The sequence below is a fragment of the Podarcis pityusensis genome (assembly GCF_964106645.2).
Source record: "Podarcis pityusensis genome assembly, chromosome: 1".
Taxonomy (NCBI): domain Eukaryota; kingdom Metazoa; phylum Chordata; class Lepidosauria; order Squamata; family Lacertidae; genus Podarcis; species Podarcis pityusensis.
The window spans coordinates 58,210,922-58,232,129 of NC_138028.1; the positions used below are offsets into that span (position 1 = coordinate 58,210,922).

General features: G+C 42.7%; 1 protein-coding gene and 1 long non-coding RNA gene across 6 annotated transcripts; one reads left to right on the forward strand and one right to left on the reverse strand.

The window, feature by feature from the left end:
• Positions 1 to 123: 123 nt before the first annotated feature.
• Positions 124 to 20,995, forward strand: LOC308486309 (actin, alpha cardiac muscle 1-like). Of its 5 annotated transcripts, none has more exons than XM_081023040.1 (9): positions 145 to 361; positions 4,169 to 4,316; positions 6,369 to 6,497; positions 10,637 to 10,747; positions 12,519 to 12,603; positions 14,516 to 14,677; positions 17,633 to 17,824; positions 19,778 to 19,959; positions 20,740 to 20,995. In XM_081023040.1, exons 2-9 carry the CDS (start codon positions 4,188 to 4,190, stop codon positions 20,881 to 20,883), a joined length of 1,134 nt encoding a protein of 377 aa, XP_080879166.1. In that variant the 5' UTR covers positions 145 to 361; positions 4,169 to 4,187; the 3' UTR covers positions 20,884 to 20,995. The 5 variants fall into 5 exon arrangements, with proteins under 5 accessions (XP_080879168.1, XP_080879167.1, XP_080879166.1 ...); XM_081023038.1 differs by having other exon boundaries at positions 146 to 361; positions 4,112 to 4,316; XM_081023039.1 differs by having other exon boundaries at positions 146 to 361; positions 4,128 to 4,316.
• LOC308486325 lies at positions 17,835 to 19,828 on the reverse strand. Its single transcript, XR_013991021.1, has 3 exons — positions 19,730 to 19,828; positions 18,686 to 18,962; positions 17,835 to 18,619 (listed from the first exon to the last, which is right to left on the reverse strand). It is a non-coding gene; the product is annotated as an uncharacterized lncRNA (long non-coding RNA).
• Positions 20,996 to 21,208: the final 213 nt, after the last annotated feature.

Consider the following 21,208-nt stretch of genomic DNA (forward strand, 5'->3'; position numbering starts at 1 on the left):
ACAAAAACCCTAGTTCTAGGCATGAGCTTAGAAATTATTTCAGCCTATGTGTAAACTGGAAAAGGAAGTGACAAAAGGGAGACTGGCAGAGTGGAGGAAGTGAGGGAAGCCATTGTCAGCACTTTAGAGTGGGAAGGCATCCAATGGCATCAGAAACCCTGCCCTAATTTATCTAGCCCTTTAAGCTGTTGCTTTGATAAGCACAAACTAGGAAAAAAAATGTTTCCAAAAATGGCATGGCAGACCTAGGCGTTCTATGAATTTCATTCCATGAGCTGGATATAAATGAAATAGAAGGTGAGATCATTTCATTTGTTCCAAGGGAGCTATTGCTGTTTTTCACCATTCCCTGGTGTGTTTGGTAAGTATCATCCATATATTGTTTCACCTTTTAGAAGATAAAACAAGACTTGATGTTACTGCAGGTGTGTGTGGGGGGGGAGAGTGTCTGGTCTTCTGAGTACAGTGGTACCTCGGTTTAAGAACTTAATTCATTCCGGAGGTCCGTTCTTAACCTGAAACTGTTCTTAACCTGAAGCACCACTTTAGCTAGTGGGCCTCCTGCTGCCGCTGCGCAGCTGCTGCACGATTTCTGTTCTCATCCTGAAGCAAAGGTCTTAATCTGAGGTAATATTTCTGGGTTAGCGGAGTCTGCAACCTGGAGTGTATGTAACCCAAGGTACCACTGTATACTTGAAGATCTTGTTCCTTGTGAGGACACAAACAATTGCATTCCCTTCTAATTCAAGTTACCCCATTGGAGCAGCATATTAAATAGTGCCTTGATTTTAGATTGACTATCATTTGGTGACTGTCAAAACCACTTGATATCTGATGGAACTGTATGAATTGCTGCTATTCCAGTGGGATACTCTGCAGGTTACTAACACTATAGGCCTAAACAAATTGAATTAGTTACCAATGTAAACCTACTCATCACCCCATACAGGGCTGATGTATCCACACACGTCTTGAGTGCATACATCTCTCCATGGGGCAGAAGTACTAGTGTTCATGCAGGATGTGATAACATGTCACAGAAAAACGACGAGCCAAATGTTAGAATTGAAGCTTTGGAGATGATTTAAGTACTGCCTGTTTCGCCATACAGAAGTAGGCATCAGTAGAAATCAATTTGCGTCCAGCTGGCTAGCATCCTAATCCTAAATACATTTCTGTGAAACTTGCTTCCATGTAGGATATCAACCCAGACCAGATATGCACTTGGTACTGATAGTTTTGTTACTGTAGCTCCTAGCCCCAAGCTATGTTTTTACACTATCACCCCTGTTCCTTCTTGCCTCCAATTTCTTTTTCCAACTTCTTCTTCTTCCAATTTTGTCAGTCTTGCAGAACCACTTTTTTGTTCTCCTCAAAATAGATCTTTTATCTAAGCAGGAACTAACAAATCGACTTGAGCATAAATGTGGACTAAATGTGTCCATTTTTTTAAAGTGCTTGTTTTTGTGTGCTTTATTCTGTTTTGTTTGTTTGTTTGTTTTTGGCTTTATGCTGTGAAGCAATTTGTTCATTGTTTCTGTTGTTGCTGTGGGCATATGGAATGTTAGAGAAGGGGTAATACCTCTGGTGGGGGACATGTCGTGCTCCTTCTAGAGTAATTTGTCCACCTTTGGTTCCCAACCTGCATTCAGCTCTCACCTGTGGCTCCTAAAAGCTGTCAGCGTGCAACAGCAACCACACCCCAGGAATGGCTTTGTCTGGCTGGCTAAACCAGGTGAGGGTAGCTAATGGGTCTCAGTCCCTCAGTGAGTTAGTGACTTGTCCTGCATGCGAAGACAGGTTCTGGTGGATTGAACAGATGAGAACAATAGTGGGTCCAACAGTCAAGAAGGTGGTTTCTGCATGTACTGTAGTGGGAAGTGAGGAGCAGATAGGGTTCATCAACCTAGGAAGGTAGCTCATCTAGAAGAACTCTGGTCCTAAACTTCTGCTGCCTTATGAGATACCTTCAGGAGAAGAAAAGACTAAAGAGTAAACCCTACACAAATCTGTTCCTAAGATGATTGGATGGCATCTTGTACACCTCCTTCCGGCAACTCCTGCAGCCAAGCTGGTGCCAAACGTATTGCTCTGCTTTCCTTTGGACCAGCGAGGCAGAGAAAGGAGCCTTGTCTGGGCAGCCCAGAACCTCCATACACATTGCCCAGGCTTGTACCCTGGGAAGGTCACTTTGGTGCTGCTAACACAGCAATTTGACCCCCTCCTCCGGGAGGTGCACACCATTGTCTCTCGAGAAAGACAGATGCCAACAACTGTTGATGCTAGTTGGAGGGACGCACCTATTCCCTTGCAACTGAACTTGAAGAATCCCAAACAGAAGGCACATGTGCAAGTTGTCTTTGGTCAGTGGATCCAGACTTGTCTCAATGCACTTCCCAGAAGAGTCCTTTTGATAAGGAATTTACAGTTCACAGATACAGAATAGTTCTTGTAAGTGAGCACTTAATGAGAACAGCTGCCATTCCAAAACATTAACCAACACTTTCCAGAGAAGGTCTATTTTTAGATCTTTGCTGCTATGACTGTTTATATCCTTGGGAATAATGTAGAGATTTGGTGGTGCTTTAAATAAGATGTTTCTTTAAATCAGGGGTGGGGCTTATGGACCTATGGCCTCCAGATATTGCTGGACTACAGCTCCCATCATAAATGACTATTCGTCATCCTGGCTGGGCAAGATGGAGCCACATGTTGCCCATCCCTGACTTAAATGGTTATTTTGAACAACGTGTGCATTTTATAATTTCAATGCTTTGAAATGTCCAAAGGTAGCACTTTTGTATTGTCAGTTTAGCAAACCAGCAGGTGTGCAGTGGTCATGTGTGTACACACCTCAGCTATGTTTCTACTTGGATAGAAGCTGGTTTAAGGGACAGCTCATTAAACAGCATTGATCAGGAAGTTACAGATTACCTGGATTGTGGCTAACTTCATGTGCATCAAACACCAGCCCTGGGGATGCTGGAACTGGACTAATAGTGAGCTAGGTGGACCAACAGTCTGACTCAGCAAAAAGCAGCTCCCAGTGTTCTGTCTCATCCCTGATGCTTGCTCATAATCTTACCATTCTCTCTCACCCTCCCCCCATTTGTATTGTCTACCTCTGGTTCTCTCTGTCTGTTGTCTGTCTATTTTCCATGTGCCACTTGGTTTTCTGTCCCCGCTCCCACTTTCCTTCTTGTACCACTACCCTCTTTTTGTTTTGCTTCACTTATCTTAGGACGTCTCCTCTTGCTCAAGGTCCCTGACTCTCTAAACATATTCCCTTCTACCAGAGCGCAGTGCATTCAGCAGGGTGATGCTGCCGTCTGTTATGTGGAGTGTGGGAAATTTTGGCTTCATGTGGAAACCGGGATTATTTATTTATAATAAAATTTCTAGCCCGCCTTTCCTGCTCGAGTCAACAATATGAAACAAACAAACAAAATCAAAATAATTATATAGCCAGCAATTTAAAAAGTCAAATAAATAACAGCATATCACTAAAACAGCATAAAAAGAGCACAGAGAGCAAACAACAGCTAATGACAGTCAAAAGTTGCTGGAAAATGTAAGTCATTAAATTTGATGGAGCACAAGTAAAAAGGATCTCTTAGGAACAGATAGAAAAGGCCAGAGTCAAGACATGCCATGATAGATATTCGACGAAGAATGATCTATGCTACAATTCAATCCTAAACTGAAGGCCCATATTGTTAGATTCGTACTTCTGAAGCCCATCCCTAATAATAATAATAATAATAATTTATTTGTACCCCACCCATCTGGCTGGGTTTCCCCAGCCACTCTGGGCAGCTTCCAACAAAGATTAAAAATACATTAAAATGTCACACATTAAAAACTTCCCTAAACATATAGCTGTGTTAACTGATCTTTTAATTTTTCTTATAAATTTTTACTCACCCATCTATGCTTAATTAAGTATTCTATGTATATGTTTAAATCTACGTTTGGTTCTTGCTCCTATTTATTTAATAATTATATATACAATATATATTTAAAGGATTGATTCATAAATTTGCTGACTTTACCAGAGAACTTACTCTCTCTCTCTCTCTCTCTTCCATTTTTCTAACATTACATTTTGTAGTTTTAATTATTCCCAGATAATCCAGATCGGCTTTTCCCTGAACCGCTGTTTCCACAGCCTAGGACCCTGAGGAGCCATGTGTGATGATGAAGAAACCACAGCCCTTGTCTGTGATAATGGCTCTGGACTTTGCAAAGCTGGATTTGCCGGAGATGATGCTCCAAGGGCTGTTTTTCCATCCATCGTTGGACGACCCCGGCACCAGGTCAGTTTTTATTTTAAGGGGAAATTGTGCCCACAATCAAGAGATGTGGGTCTCCATCTCTACATCTACCACATGCAAGACACTTTTGAAACACAGAACTTCCAAAATAGCATTGCGCATGGGAAACAGGGTTGGGGAAGTGAGGTGTCTGCTGTTCAAAGGGGAAAAGTCCCATGGCATGTTTAAGGCAGGATAAAGAAGGCCACTAAACCATGGTACATGTGCCCAATGAGATACAGGGTTCTTATTCAACGGAATATGTTGGATCGCTCACCAGCAGTAGCTTCAGAGCATCATTTTTTGCTAGCAAGAACAGTGTTAAAGAGATAACTCTTTATCTTCTCTCTATTATTCCATGTTGCCATGAAGAACCACTGCCTATCCCTGATGTGCTTCTTCCCAGACCCATTTGATTTTTGGTTTAACAAGTCTGTTTGGATTTGAGGAGCTGGAAAAAAGATTGTCAACTTTCAGAAGCATCTAGGTTATGATTGGAAAAAAAATGCTGGAATAGATAGACCTTTGATCTGATTCTGCAACACAGTTCTTACATTTTTTTAAAGTCCTTAAATTTAATGCTATGTGCATACTGTTACTGAAATACATAAACCATTTTTGGAGCTGCATAAAATTTTGTGGATGTCATGTCAAGCAACATATATGGTTGATCTTATTTTGCAGTGATGCCTATTAGTAGCTTGATTTGTAAGCATAGTTGTTAAGTAATGCCATAGGTCATCAAGAAATTAACAAGCATCTAGTAAAAATATGTATACAATGGAAAAAACTTATAATTGCCTAATTAATGCAGGCCTAAGGAAACAGAATAAGCATTGCCCATTAAATCTGTTTTTTCCAGTTGTCAGATTTACTTTACTCTTGCTGCAAAGCTTGTTACTTGCATGCTGCTGTTTAGAACTTTTGATTTTAAAAAACTGCTGAATATGTACCACTATTTAACACCCCTCCACAGATACCATGCAATCACTGAATTGATTTTCAATCCCACAGTTTGATAATTTACCAAGTCAGCAATTTAGATTTAAAGAAAGGAATCCAAAATATTTGACATCAAATAGTATTTTTTAAGGAAACAAAACAAAAAAACCTGGAAGCTAATCAAAGTCTTGTAACTTCTGCATACTAGTCAGTGCCAAAAGAAAGCAGAGACTGAGTAACTGGAATGTACATTGGCTTTCCATAAGAATTGTTTAGAAGTATTTTATTGCTGGGGTGGAATTCAGCCAAAGTTAAGCATTTTAAGTTCCATTGATTTTAATGGTTGTAGTGTAATCCTATTGAATATACAGTAGTGAGATTTCCTTCCAAATAAACATGCATAGGATTGTGAAGTTAGCACTTAATTCTAACAGCTTAAAAGATGCTTCACTTTTATTGTTTCATTCCTGTGGTATTTAGATTTCCAAAGTCCAATGAGCAGGAGATTGAAGATGACACTAAACTTCAAATGCTTACCTTCTAAGACGAGCATTTGAAATGGTAAAATAATTTACCATAATCTGAAAATGTTTTAAATTAATTTTAAACACTATTGGATAAGAATTTCCCTGCACTTTTGCTTTAAAGTCATTTCAATAAAATAGGAACTAACTCTGCTGAGTAGAACAATGGAGGTGGTTGTGTGAAACTGTTGAAGAAAGAAATGGGAAAAGCATGTAAAACTATTTTTTTTCTACTGACGTTGCAATCCTATGCACACATTCCTGTGAACAGAGGCAGCTTTAAGGGAGAGCAACTGGTTCCTTCACACTGAGCACAGAGCCTTGGGGGTGCCATAAGGGGCACTGCAACTATGATGTAGAAAGGAAGGCAAGGAGGGTGAATTTTGGTGTCGTACAGGATGTTGCTGCTGCAAGTAAGCTGCATTGAATCCTATTGAATTCAGTGGGACTTACTTCTGAGTAGACATGCACTGTTGGTCCTATTATCATTGTTCTATGTTGCAGAAATGACAATAGAAGTGACTCTTGGCAAACATTTGCAATGTGATACTGAATTTGATATGTTCCTTTTGATGGCTTGCTTTTCTAGGGGGTTATGGTAGGGATGGGACAAAAAGATAGCTATGTTGGCGATGAAGCACAGAGCAAACGAGGGATTCTGACCCTGAAGTATCCCATCGAGCACGGGATTATCACTAACTGGGATGACATGGAAAAGGTCAGTAGGTTTTGTTTATTTGTCACAATTTGTGATTATTTTCTGCTTTTTAATAATAATAATAATAATAATAATAATTTATTTATACCCCGCCCATCTGGCTGAGTTTCCCCAGCCACTCTGGGCGGCTCCCAATCAAGTGTTAAAAACAATACAGCATTAAATATTAAAAACTTCCCTGAACAGGGCTGCCTTCAGATGTCTTTTGAAGATAGGATAGCTGCTTACAGTGGTACCTCGGGTTAAGTACTTAATTCGTTCCGGAGGTCCGTACTTAACCTGAAACTGTTCTTAACCTGAAGCACCACTTTAGCTAATGGGGCCTCCTGCTGCCGCTGTGCCACTGGAGCACGATTTCTGTTCTCATCCTGAAGCAAAGTTCTTAACCTGAAGCACTATTTCTGGGTTAGCGGAGTCTGTAACCTGAAGTGTATGTAACCCGAGGTACCACTGTATTTCCTTCACATCTGAAGGGAAGGTGTTCCACAGGGTGGGCGCCACTACCAAGAAGGCCCTCTGCCTGGTTCCCTGTAACCTCACTTCTCGTAATGAGGGAACCACCAGAAGGCCCTCGGCGCTGGATCTCAGTGTCCGGGCTGAACGATGGGGGTGGAGAAGCTCCTTCAGGTATACAGGACCGAGGCCGTTTAGGGCTTTAAAGGTCAGCACCAACACTTTGAACTGGCAAGTAAAAACCACCTAAGGCATATCCAGGGGCAGATGGAAGAGTCCCTTTCTCATGCCCAACCAACCACATGGTAACTGCTTCCATGTGGTTCAATCCCACTCCGCAGGGAAGCATCTGTGAACAATATGGTCTCATGGATGGGGCTGATTGCATGGGCCTTTCCCAGCTAATTGGTACTCTCCCCGCTCCCCCCTGCCCCCGCCGCCTGCTAAGGTGCTGTGTATATGTGTATATAAAAGCTGCACAACTGCATTATTCACTCATACTTTTGGGTACCATGGGATCACACCACACAGAAATGGTTCCCAGACTGCTGGCTCAGCATTTAAAAAGCTAAATGGCCAGGACAATAAATGTAAGGGGCCGTGTTTATTCCTCTGTGAGGAAGCAAATTCTGTAGCAGGGAATAGCCACAAGCACAGACATATTTAATAGAGGTCCAAACTTACCATATTATCTGCTCTGGCCAACTACAATCAAATAGGTTTCTTTACAGGTCTGGCTGGTTATCTTATAGTTCATTGCTTTGCCTGGCTAAACTTAATAGTGGCATATATGCTGGCTGGATCCACCCCAAAAGGTTCAACTCCTCACACCTGGCAAAGGCTGGCCATTCCCTATTCCTCCGTCCACACACTTGATGCAACATCACCTGTCTTCCCCACAGAGAATGAGGAATGAATGCTCAATAAACAGTTGGCATCATCTAGTCTCCCCACAAACCTTCTGTCAAGAAATGAGGATGCATGCTCAGGTCATCTGGAAACAGCCTCTGAGTTTCCCTGTGCTTTTCTGTAGAGGAAAGAAAAACTACACTCTCCGTCCTCTAGATGGAAGTATAGCTTTTCCATATACTTCTCACTGTGCTTCATTTCACTGCCTCAGGGAACGCAGTCCTGATTCCCACACATACACTAAATCTCAATAATTCACCCTCGCCATTCCTAAAATGTCAGCTTTCTGTGTCGCAACATAGGTTTGCAGTTAAGAGGCAGCATCTGAATTGGCTTCTTCACTATGCTCTCTTGAGGCCGTGTCCTTCAGGCTGCCAGCTGTGGCAATCCTGGTATCATGCCGACCCCCTTAAAAGCACAAAGCAAGCGATGAGAGCAGTTGCAGATGCTGTTCCTCTAATAGTCCTTTTGCCAGTTCTCCTCCTTCATCCATTGCCACAAGCAAGGCTAGGGAAGAGCAGGAGCAAAGGACTCACTTTTAATTCACCCCAATCGGATTGGGCCCAAACACTTACCAATGGCTCCATTGCCAAAGCCTTTTTATTTTAAATATTGTACGTTACTGTGGAATTTCTTTGGTGAAGTGCAGTACTGAAATATTTCAATAAATACATTCCCTATGGAAACATTGGTCTCAACACCAGCGGTAGCCAACATGGTGCCCTCCAGATGTTGCCCACCAGCCCCAGCCTGCATGGCCCCAGTCAGGGTGACAATTCCCAGCATGGTTTAACAATCCATCCCTCCCCCAGGGAACTCTGGGAATTATAGCTCTGTGAGGAGAACAGAGATCTACCAACAACTCTCAGCACCCTTAACAGCTTCCAGAATTCTTTGAAGGAAGCAATGACTGTTTTAAAGCAGAATCATGTCATTTTACATGTATGGTGCCATACTCAAGAGTAAACACACTGAAATAAAAGAACCTGACAACCTTAAGTCCATTGGTTTCAGTGGGCTTACAGTACAATTTAGTGGATGTAAGCCACAGAAAGGACACATTTATTGCAATGTTTCTATAAATATGTGCATGTTTTTATTGCCATAAGGCATTTGGACATTCCCAGGGAGCTGTGAGAGATGGAATGCATGGGCAATGAAATGAAGCATTCTCCAGCTCATATACTTCAGTTCACAATATTCAAATCTGGGCTGCTCCATTTTCCAGAGTGAGCATTCACTTAGGGTACTAGAGGAGTGTTAATGCATTCACAGCTATTGCACATTTAATGTAGGAAGGGGGGGGGAGCACAAGAATGGGGCATTATCTTCTTCTTCTGACTTCATAAATGTCTAATGAGGCTGTTCATTTCTCTTGAATGGCATATGGAAGGGAAATCGGTCACATCCCCATCTTACATTTTAATTGTAAGTATTTGAGAATGCCATGGTGGCCTGTGGAGAACAGATCTGATCTCTCTTTGGTGTTCACAAAATCAAAGGAATTAGGGCTTAAATGGAACCTAGTCAGTCATAAAAAGCTTTGTACTATGGGTACGGAAACTCCCGGTTTGGTATGTAATGCATCACATATGAACCACGCTAGTTTTCCCACTCTTATAAAATCTTAAAGGCTTTGAATTGAACATCCTTGGATGAGGGCACTTAAACTGCAGCAGTCAATGAACAAACAGCTTATTCAAACTGTCAGGTAGGTAGCTGCTGTGAGGGCCTGTACAACCTCAGCGTACAAGCGAAGATTGCTTATTTGAAAGTACCCTTAAATAAGAATCTCCCAGCAAGTGGGAAGATAGCATGTTGTGGAGAAACAAAAGCGAGCATCTCTTCTGTGCTAATTTTCCATATGCATAAGAATTTTAATGAGCTTTTCAGTCATGCAGTTCCCACGTGACACAATTATGTGAGGACGATTATACTGTGTACACTCTTGCACATTTGAATTGGTCCCTAAGTGTGGAAAATGTCTTATTTACTATGACTACAACTCATTTGAGTATATCATTTGGGTCCAGATAAAAGCTTTTATAGGAGAGCCTCTATACTTGGCACTTTGTAGGTTTTTGCTGGAGACCAAGTGTCATTCGTAGATGTGGGGCCTGAGACCAAACAACACCAGCAGTTCTCATAAGAATTGGTTCACTTCATCTGATATAAAATATAAAACAGCACTTGAGACTCGCTGGCTGAGAGTACAACATTGTTAGGGTACTTCCGTGATAGATAGCTAAAATTTCTGGCAGAAAGGTATTATAGAATTTCCCTTAAAACAGAGACCGAAATGGCAGAAATGAATTCCACTCATCCCTATCAGCCTTCACTGTAAGAGAAGATTCTTCTGCGGCAGGGAAGGGAGGAGAGGAGACCCCCAGTGTTCCCACTCAAATGCTGGGTAGTCAGCAGAAACCCACAACATGGGGTGTTTCAGGGGTGGAAATGTGCTGACCCTGCTGCCATCCGGTGATGGCAGTGTGCCCAGTCCAGGCCCTTTCGCTGCCTGGGAACTGGCAGAGCAGAAGGGCATTTCTCCTTGCCCTCATGTTCTGTCCTGACTGGCACTAGTAGCAGGGCCATAGAAGTAGAGGTGGGTGTGTCACTCTATCCAGCCTTGCCACTACTGTCCAGGGGTTTGGTTTGACCTCTGACTTAATGATGTATGTATTCATTTTGCTACATTTGCTGTTTGAAATGCAAAGATTCATTGGGCAACACTCAACACACATTGCCTGTATGTTTGCCTTCAACCACCTGTCCCTTAGATCTGGCACCATTCCTTCTATAATGAACTTCGAGTTGCCCCAGAAGAGCACCCTGTCCTCCTGACTGAAGCGCCATTAAACCCCAAGGCTAATCGAGAAAAAATGACCCAGGTAATTATTTGGATGTTGCTTCCCTACTGTGCCAGAAAACTCCAGTTTTAGCAGAGAAACAAAAGTGGCTGTGGCTGTCATGCCCAAAAGGGGGGCGGGGCGGTGCAGCTGGGATGGAGTGATGGCAGGGAGGGGCAGGGACAGCTCAGATGCATTCCACCAAGCTCCACCCACTGGTATGGATGACAAGCTGCAGAATATCAATAAATATTTAGGGTTGTGTCAGATGCGAGTGGTGGTTGCTCGTAAGTAACCAGGCAGGACTCCAACCTGTCTTTTACAGGTTTTATTGGTGCAAACTATTTACAATGCAGAGCCAACAAGTTCATGTCCGTCTTAGTCACTTGCAGAATCCGGGAGTGGCCTCTTCCAGTTTCTCCCCCAACATAAGAACTCAGACATCCCAAATCTGTGCCTCCCCTCCTTGCATTTCACCCCTCTGCACAAACTGGGTGATGGAAGTTGCGTATCTGCCTCCTGGCCAGCCGGGCTAGGTGAGGCGCTTGGGCTCTTCGCAGCATCTTCGAGTCCTCTCCTCACTTGGCTGGCACCTTCCCTCTCTGCTCCACTGGAGGTGTGGCTTTCCCCATTGCTGGACGAGGAGCTGCTCCTCAGAAGTGTTGGAGACTCTCTGTATTCCCCTGCCTCCCTCCCCTGTTCTGATGTCAGTCCCTTGACAGGTTGAAAGTATGAAAGTATACCAGATGCACAAACAGAATAATAGGATCTTTGTGACCCATTTGCAGTAGACATAAGGCCCCTATCTGGAATACCCTCTTAGACTACAGTGCAAACAGATAACCACCGAAACAAGGAGCAGTTATGCATTGCGAATTTCTAAGTTTCTATGTCCCGAGAACACAGAATTATTTACCTTTCTGCTGCCAAAGTATCAGAAGCAGAGCTTCCCTGCCTTTGTTCTTCCATGCTGCGGAAATGGCTGTGCGGACTCTGCAAAAGAGCAATTTCACAGTTTTGCAGCAAATGATTTCTGATAAGTGGTAGGTCTGTAAGGTCTATTGCTCTTCAGAAGTGGAGAAAGATAATGAAATGCTAGTCATCCACCTTTTCTCAGAGAAGTATACTGCTGAGCTGCTCATTTCGGAGAGACTGTGAATTAATGAATTTAGAGGCCATTTCAGTTGAGCTGAGTCAGGTTACTGTCAAAAGAAACAGGGATTAAAGCTAGAATAAAAGGGGTTTCACCGCTGTCAGGCTGCAATTAGACAGCAAGCCCAGAATTCTGCATTTAAAAAATCCAGAGGGGAAACCACATTATTTCAATTTATTACGCTCAATACTGTTAATGAAATTGCATGTCTTGTTTGGTGTAAACCGTCTGGGATCATTTGTCATCTTCATTCAGTTTCCTTCACTAGGGACTTTGAAAGATACACTTAGGCGTGGTGTGGAATAATGTGAAGATAATTTAATTAGTTGTGTAATTAATCTGTAAAATTCCACCACAGTGGACAGTGAGACAAATAACATAGGCTTTGTTGGAAGCCAAACTGCAGTGGAACTGTAGCAGCGCTGCAAGCAACAAACATCGGATGGAATGGAAATCATTGTCCTCCTATACCTTTATTCTCATATGTCCACCACTGCAAGTATGATTTATCTTGGATACTATAGCTCCTGTGCACAATTTGGAACCAAGCATATAATGCTGCTAGGAAAATTGGGTATCTTAAAACCAGATTTTAATAGCATTGTAGCATTCTCTTTCTATGCTTAGAGATCCTAAGACCCTCTCATTTGCCACCTACAGATCATGTTTGAAACTTTCAATGTGCCTGCAATGTATGTGGCCATTCAAGCGGTTCTTTCTCTCTATGCATCTGGCCGAACTACTGGTGAGTTTGAAATTGATGTCACCATCTTTAAAAAAAGAAGGTTTCCTCACATGTATGTATCTTGATACACTGGCCCCTATTTTTCCTTACCAGGCTATTATGAGAAAACCAGATCTTCTGATAAGCCCCTACCATACTGAATTAACATAGGGAAAGAAAAGAGAGAGAATTGGGAACACTCACTCTCCAGCCAATAATTGCCTGTGACCAATCAGAACTGCTGTTTTGTATAGTTAAACTCTTCCCTTCTCCAATCAAAAAATCAAAGTGGTTGGAAGCCAGCCACTCATATACTCCCCGCCCCCCACCGGCCCGCTGGTGTGCACAGGAAGAAAAACCCTTTTATCCCTGATAATGTTCCTGAAGCAATTGTTGTCCCCCTACAAAATAATAGCTGCATATTTAACTGTAGCCTGTTTTCTAATTGCATTGGATATGACCTATTTTCTTCAGCAAGCTTTATAAAATACATTCAAATGCCGAATGAAAACTTGCTTAACTATGCACCAAAAAGATGGAGAAGGAAAGCGCCTACACTGTGACTGTATGGTGGGTTAGTTACTAAATTACACATAGTGAAAATTATGCTCCTGGCTTTGAGTTAAAGTATCTTATATTTACTATAAATTCCTGGCAACTGCCCCACGAACGGGAAACACATGGCCACCACCCTGTCTGGGTACATGGCAACCCTACCAACCAGGGCTGTGACTTGTTGGCTAACTTCACCAATCCAGGGTGCCTCTCCAGACAACCTATTTATTGAGCACTCATCAAGATCTGTGTGCACAAAACTTACTCAGTGTTTAGATCATGGGTAGGCAAACTAAGGCCCAGGGGCCGGGTCTGGCCCAATCACCTTCTAAATCCAGCCTCCGGACGGTCCAGGAATCAGCGTGTTTTTACATGAGTAGAATGCGTGCTTTTATTTAAAATGCATCTCTGGGTTATTTGTGGGGCACAGGAATCTGTTAATTCCCCCCCAATATAGTCCGGCCCCCCACAAGGTCTGCTGAAAATGTTTGCTGACCCCTGGTTTAGATTATATTCAATATTTCTTGAGCATTCATCCTCCAGTCATCTTGATTTGCTTACAGAGCATTTATACCTCTTCTTGTTAGTCAGGCATTCATCCCACCACTTTTCAGTGCATTTCTCCATGACTTTCCCAAGCCACAAAAAGTCCTCTATTTTAAAGTGGGTTTGTTTTGCTAGAGCAATGGGGTGCTTTAATCCATTTTAAACGGTGGAAACCTGAAGTTCCAGCTTGTGTCTGAATTCCTCCCGCAAAATACTGACAGTCTGGAGGTGCCCATTAAATAGGGTTGTCAACTAGCCAGAAAAAAAATCCAGCTCAAAAATTCAGAGTTTTTAGTGGCTATAGCTTTTGAGTTTATTAGGGCAGTCTGTGGCTGTCTCACACCTAGTTCAGGGAGAGTCCACGAGTTCTCTGTGGAAGGGAGTCCACAGGTGGGCCTTTTTGCAGCAATATACGTTACCTTGTAGATAGCTGCTGTTTTATTGTTCCATTAAAAAAAACCCTGCACATTTTAGTGGCAAATCTGTATGTTTATACATCAGCATTTTGATATTCTTTGCAAATTGTTTGGGATCCTATTTTTTTTGGTGAAAGGCTATAGAAATGTAAGAAGATCATTATCATTAGCATCTGTTTCAGAGAGAACAATGCCATGCAATTTCTGACTCTTACATGAAGGCAATTTCTTCTTTGTATAGGCCAGCAATTTCCCTCTGAGTTCCACTCAGCATGGAGACAATAGGGATTATCATTTGCAGTCTCTCCTTTCAATCCCAGTTGTTGTCAAAGGGTTTAATTTAGCAGAAAGAGTGGGGCAGGGCAAGGTCTACAGAGAAGAATGCTGACGCTTCTAATTTTCTTCCTCTCTCTTAGGGATAGTTCTGGACTCAGGGGACGGTGTCACACATAACGTACCTATCTATGAAGGTTATGCCCTGCCACATGCCATCATGAGACTGGATCTGGCTGGAAGAGATCTCACTGACTATCTCATGAAAATTCTTACAGAGAGGGGATACTCTTTTGTTACTACAGGTAATCAGTGCTTTTCTTACAGATCAAGGGAGGAATATAGTGTTGTGCTAAGGCAATTGTTTCACCATTTCAGGGATAGATGAGGAGGGGGAAGCCCCTCTGCAAAAGCAGAAGTCCTTCTGCAGGGCTTCTGCTAATGGGATTCATTATTTCAATTCCACCTCCTGTTTACTTCTGATAATGCTGTCTTATTCTGCCACATCATGGATGCTTTAGCTGAGATTCCTGCATTTCAGGGGGTTGGACTAGATGGCCCTTGGGTCCCTTCCAACTCTTAAGATTCTATATTCTGTTATCATATTGGATAAATAAGTACCATATGTTATTTCTCTCTTCAAAAAATGGCTTGATCATTATCAACATGATGTTATTGAAGAACCACCTAGCATCGAGGCATGAATTATGTTCTTTGATTTTCTGATTTTCTAATTCTTTTTTAAAAAATCAAAGTTTTCTTTATGCTCCCCACTTCCACCCCAAATATACAAAAATATAAAAGCAGTCAATAAAATAAAAAGAAAGAAAAAGACAAGAAAGATTTAACAGCAACCTGCTAAGCACACTCTTTCGCACCTCACCCCTTGATAGTTCAAGGTTATGTGGCAGTTGTGGGAAAGGTGAAATCCATGCTAAGGATTATTAGGACGGGAACTGAAAATAAGTTTGCCATCATCATCATGCCATTAAACAAACCTATTGTATGCCTGCATTTGGAATTACTTTTCACAGTTTGCAGCCTCTAAAAGGATATTGTAGAGCTGGGAAAGGTTCAGAAAAGGGCTACTAAAATGGCCAAAGGACTGTAACACTTCCATTGTGTTGAAAAGTTACACCAGTTGTGGCTTTTTACTTTACAGGAAGTGGGAGTAAGGGGGAACATGACTGAGGTACATAAAAATAAGCAATGTGGGAAGATTCAGCATGCACAAAAGGAAAGTATGACTTAACACTGTGCATAGTTACACTGGAAATTTCTTCCACAAGATGTAATGATGGCTGCCAACTTGGATGACTTTAAAAGACGATTAGACCAATTCATGGAAGATAAGGCTATCAATGGTTACCATCCACAATGGCTATTCTTCATCCACTGTCAGAGTCAGTATGCTTCTCTAGATCAGGTTGAGATCACAAATGGGTGCAGTACTCAGGTACTGCTTGCAGGCTTGTTGGCCACTGTGGGAACAGAAGGCTTGATTAGATGGGCCTTGGTCTAATCTAGGACTTTTCTTATGGTGAGAGCGAATACAGCTTGCTGAACTGTCAAGTCTTCAGCCTGGAGCATGGAGTAAGAAGGGAAAAGGCCTATAAACTATGCCAAATGTTTAAGACTGCAACACCCAATTAATTTTAATAAGGAGCAAACTTCCAACACTGTGCCGTCTAATGTGCAAAAATGAAATACAAGGGTCGTTAGAATGAAGGTCAGCCCAACATCAAGATCTTACTGCTAGCTTCAAGTATTGGGCTTTGTATCAGCTCCTGCCATTGATTTCTTCATTGCATGATCCATCCAGGATCTCTCTCTGTCCAGGTGTACTGCTGGATTTTCTTACAAAAGAAGAGTTCATAAATCAAGCATAGGTGTGGGACACCTTTTTGAGCCTGGTGGCCTCAGTCCTTTGTAGGCAACCTTTTGGGAACCAGAGGAAAAATGGGTAATATGCTATGTTTGAGCTACATAAAAAGCAAAGCTTTCTATACCCACACATGTCTCCATTTCCCATCCTGGCAAGCATGAGGCAATACCACAGTTCAGTGACATGTTCAAGTCAGACAGAAGCACTTGAGGAGGGATTGCACTATAGCTGGTTGAAGACCTGGCCAGGAGAAGGGAGGTGGTCGATGGGTGGGCAAAGTCTGGAGAGAGTTTCAAGAGCTGGACAGAAAGGCTTGGAGAGCCACAATTGGCCCTAGACCTGAGGTTCCCCACTCATAGTATACCAGTAGCTTTCTGGCTTCATTAGGGATAACATCTGTCCCTTATGAAACACCAGAATATTAAAGTGGACTGAGCTGACCAACTTTTCAAAATAACTTCTGTGATTTCTTTCATCTGACAGGAAGAAATCAAATGAACGATTTGTGCTGTTTTCATGTGAAAATAAGAATCTTTTCTCAGCCTTTACTAGGAGTATTTCATTTGTTTTATAATGCGTAAAAGGCTAAAAGAAAGCAGATGGGTACTTAAGAATTAAGAAGCTTGCTATCCTATATTAAGGTTCTTCAAGAAGAGTCCTAATACTCACACAGGGAGGGATCACCTATGTAGGTTCAGCACATAGCAACCTTTGATGGTTGAAGGAGGTGACAGAGGAAAGGGAGGACCGTATACCAAATTTATAGCCCAGGGGCTCAGCTAGATTAGTAAAGAAAAAACGATTTATATGTGTTGTATGTGTGATATAACATTGTGCCACCAGATGGCGACGTGGAGCCCCGTTTTTCTCTACCTGTTTTCCCTGTTTAAATTTACAACACTTTAAACTGATGTGTCTAGATCCAACCCAGGTGGCTTTTAAGTCAGCATGCTCTACCAGTCAGCTGACTTTTACATAAGGAAGGCACTCTTAACGCCTTTCAGAGCCTAAAGATTAGGCTGGAAAGGTGCTAATTAAAAAGGAAGTTGTTCAGGCTAACCCTGGTAGACATGACATTTCGAAGGGATTTTCAAATCGTGTGCTTTAAAGTGGCAGCAGTTATATCCTTCGTTCTCTTTGGAGAAATGGAGGCTGGCTCTTTGTTAGGAAAGCTGTAGCTCTTAAAAAAGACATACTTTGAAAGGACAAAGCTGTAGCCCAAGTGTTTTCTTGGGGATTTCTCTGTTCTGCCTGTGCGGCAGGGCCAAGGGAGACCAATTTTCCATCCTGGGAAAGACTGTGCTTATAAGGATTCTGATAAGTAACCCAAGAGCCCTCTGCTATCGTCTTACACCTCACTGCTTGATGTTTGTAGCCGAGCGTGAGATTGTGCGAGACATCAAAGAGAAGCTCTGCTACGTGGCTCTCGACTTTGAGAACGAAATGGCCACTGCTGCATCCTCCTCTTCTCTGGAGAAGAGCTACGAACTCCCCGATGGTCAAGTCATCACTATTGGCAATGAACGGTTTCGATGCCCTGAAACTCTCTTCCAGCCATCGTTCATAGGTGGGTCTGCACTTGTTTCCCGTGGCTGTGGTTAACAGGCGAAGAAAACATGCTATTGTACTGCTATACTGGAGATGCCATGACCATATTTGCTATGTGAACAAAAAAAGTAAAGATGAGAGAAAATGCTGTTGTGTCTAATTTATTTTGGCATGAGCATTTGTAGATTAATCCGGTTAACAAAATGGACTGAGTAGTTGGTATACATGGGAAGAGGTACCCTGGAAGACAGAGCAATCTAACAAGAATTTGCTTCATATAAGACTTAAAACAATGTTTACCCCTAAATACTAAATACCGTCATATCTCAGGTAACAGACTCTTCGGGTTGCGTGATTTCTGGTTGCGCACTGCGCCGAACCCGGAAGTACCGGAACTGGTTACTTCCAGGTTTCGGCACTCGCACATGCGCAGAAGCGCCGAATCGCAACCTGTGCATGCGCAGATGCGGTGCTGCGAGTTGTGAACGTGCTTCCCGCACGATCATGTTCGCAACCCAAGCGTCCACTGCACGTTTATTGGCATCAGATTTAAGGAGTGTATATGGGGACTTCTCACTGTTTTCTTTTAAAAAAATACATTCATTACTAGGAAAGGATCAAGCTCGTGTGTATCTTAAAGGGAAAGATGTGTTTGTGTGTGAAAATGGATGTTTCACATTAGGTTAACATTGCAGGTTTAAAACTTTGGATAATATGCCTTATGCAACCTTAAACTTCTGATGGCAAACAAACTGGTTTAGGGAAAAGCATCCGTTACACAAAGGACTCATTGGCACTTATATTATGCCCCACACTTTCTAGGCACACATACATCATCATCATCATCATTTTTATTCGACCGTCAGTCAGAAAAAAGTACATTTTGTGGCACACATACATACGGATGGCATGGGGTCCTTATACAAGATTAATTAATATCAAAATAGGGCTCTGGTGGATAAATATAAAGCTTCTGTTGTTTGCGTAATCTAGATTGCTGTTATCCCTCCAACTGAGCACCTGGACCAGCCACCTAAAAATATTTTCACTATCATGTCCCGCCCTACTGATCAAAAATAATGGGAAAGATCTAAAATCAGCCTCTCTTTATTTTGTATCACATTTTCGCACTCTTTTAAAAAAGTGAGAGTGGCTTGCTTAGAAATACGTTGTCAGAGTTGCTTCCAGATCCTAGCTCACAGAGGATCACGCTAGCCAGCGATCATTAAATAAAAGTCTTTATTGAGTTACAGTTTCCATTCTCAAGCTGCTGCGTGCAACCCTACGTCTAATGGTTAGATCGGCGAAGCCCCATCTGAGTCTCCGCCCCTTGTACACCAACTTAATATCCTAGCCTTGCTCCACCTTTTCCGCCTGACTGTTCTTCTCTGGGTCCCTCTGCCCCCCGGGGTCTCTTCCTTCCGGGATTCCTCTGACGCTGACGCTGACCCCCCTGACTCTTCTCCCTCCTTTCGGCGGGCTTTAGGACCTGGCTCCCTTTCCGGGCTGCCTACTGCGCCACCTTCCTGTGCATTTGAACTTGTCGCGCGCGCCCAACCTTCCACCTTCCGTCTGACCGTTTCTTCGCTCCCCGATGGAGGTGTGGCCACTCCTGACTCGTGCCCTCCCCCCTGTTGTGAGCTGCCAGCGCTTGATCCCTGGCGCCCTTCCTCTTCCCTGCTCTCTGGCGGTGACGCTGGTCCCGATTTCCAACTGCTCCCCTCTGAGTCCCCTCTGGCTCTATCTTCCTGGGGTGTCCCCCTAGGCTCCCCCCTTGCCCTGGCCACTGGTGCTCCTTTCTGTGAATCTTCTGATTCACTGGAAAGACTCGGAGATCTCGGGTCGTCGTCATCACTCATCTTTTCTTCTGCCTCCTCCCCCTCGCTCTCTGTTTCCTCCCTTGCCCTTGCCTCTGCTCCTGAACCCCTGACATACGTGATCAATCAATCCTCGTAATTTCATTTCTTTCCAGGGATGGAGTCTGCCGGTGTCCATGAAACAACCTATAACAGCATAATGAAATGTGATATTGACATCCGTAAAGATCTTTATGCTAATAATGTGCTTTCTGGAGGGACCACCATGTACCCTGGCATTGGGGACCGTATGCAGAAGGAGATTACCGCTTTGGCTCCAAGTACAATGAAGATCAAGGTCAATGTTACATCTAACATCAATCTAAGAGGCCATGAATAGGCCAGAGCATGTGATTTCTGGGGGGGGGGGGGGAGGTTAGAAGCTAGAACACAAGAGATCTATGTCCAGATTTTATGTGGCTTTTGTTCAAAGCCACCTGATTGCTCTTCCTCACTTTAATCGGAGTATAGGTCTGTCAGTGGCTATATACACCATGCTAACAATTAAGTCTCTAACTGAATATAGCTATTTCCATTGTGACCTGCTTTTGAGATACTTGGGGGGTGTTTTGGAAGATGCTAGGCTGAATGGATAAGAACATAAGCAGAGCCCTGCTAGATCAGGCCAAGTTCCATCTAGTCCAGCATTCTGTCCTCCCAGCGGCCAACCAGATGCTATGGGAAGTCCATAAGCAAGACCCAAGTACAGCAGCACCCTCCTCACTTGCAATTTCTAGCAACTGATATATAGAGGCATAATGTCGCCAACAGGGTGGGGGAGGATAGCCATCATGGCTGGTAGCCATTCATAGCCTTATCCTCCTTGAATTCATCTAATTGGCTTAGTTGCAAATTTGTCATAAAGCAGAGGATTATACATAATTTTATGGTTTTATTGATTTATAATTGACCTGACTTGCATACCACTTTGTAGCTATCGTAGTCACACAACCAAGAGCTTGTATTGCTTGCATATTCCAGAATGAGAATAATAGGGATTAGAAGACATGATGACTAAAATGAGAATGATTGTCACCTAATTTGTATGTTCCCTTCTTCATCCCCCTCCTTCTTCTAGATGATTGCACCTCCAGAACGTAAATATTCTGTCTGGATTGGGGGATCCATATTGGCTTCTCTTTCGACCTTCCAGCAAATGTGGATCAGCAAAGATGAATATGAGGAATCTGGTCCCTCCATTGTCCATCGCAAATGCTTTTGAATATGCTAAATGTTATCTTGTGGTGTTTCTCTACCAAATTTCTCTGGAAATTTAGTTTAAGCTTTCCCTCACTGCCTAATCTGAAAACACAATAAAGGTGATGTTAACTGAACAGATTTTGTCATTTCTGGATGCCTCAAATACGTACACCCCATATTATGTACACCCCATATTTTCCATTCAAATGACAAGGATCCTTAGAAAATCCTTCATTGGTTATTAAAGAAGTTATTGCAGTTAGGAAGCTTCCTAAAACTGCTCACCACGGGATGTAATACTTCATGCTTTGAAATAAGATGTTCAATGTCATATGCAATATCCAATG

Coding starts and splice junctions, on each gene's coding strand:
- LOC308486309 (XM_081023040.1), top strand. CDS start 4,188: ATGTGTGATGATGAAGAAACCACAGCCCTTGTCTGTGATAATGGCTCT. Junction 6,498..10,636: donor ACTGGGATGACATGGAAAAG/GTCAGTAGGTTT, acceptor CCTGTCCCTTAG/ATCTGGCACCATTCCTTCTA. Junction 17,825..19,777: donor CTTCCAGCCATCGTTCATAG/GTGGGTCTGCAC, acceptor ATTTCTTTCCAG/GGATGGAGTCTGCCGGTGTC.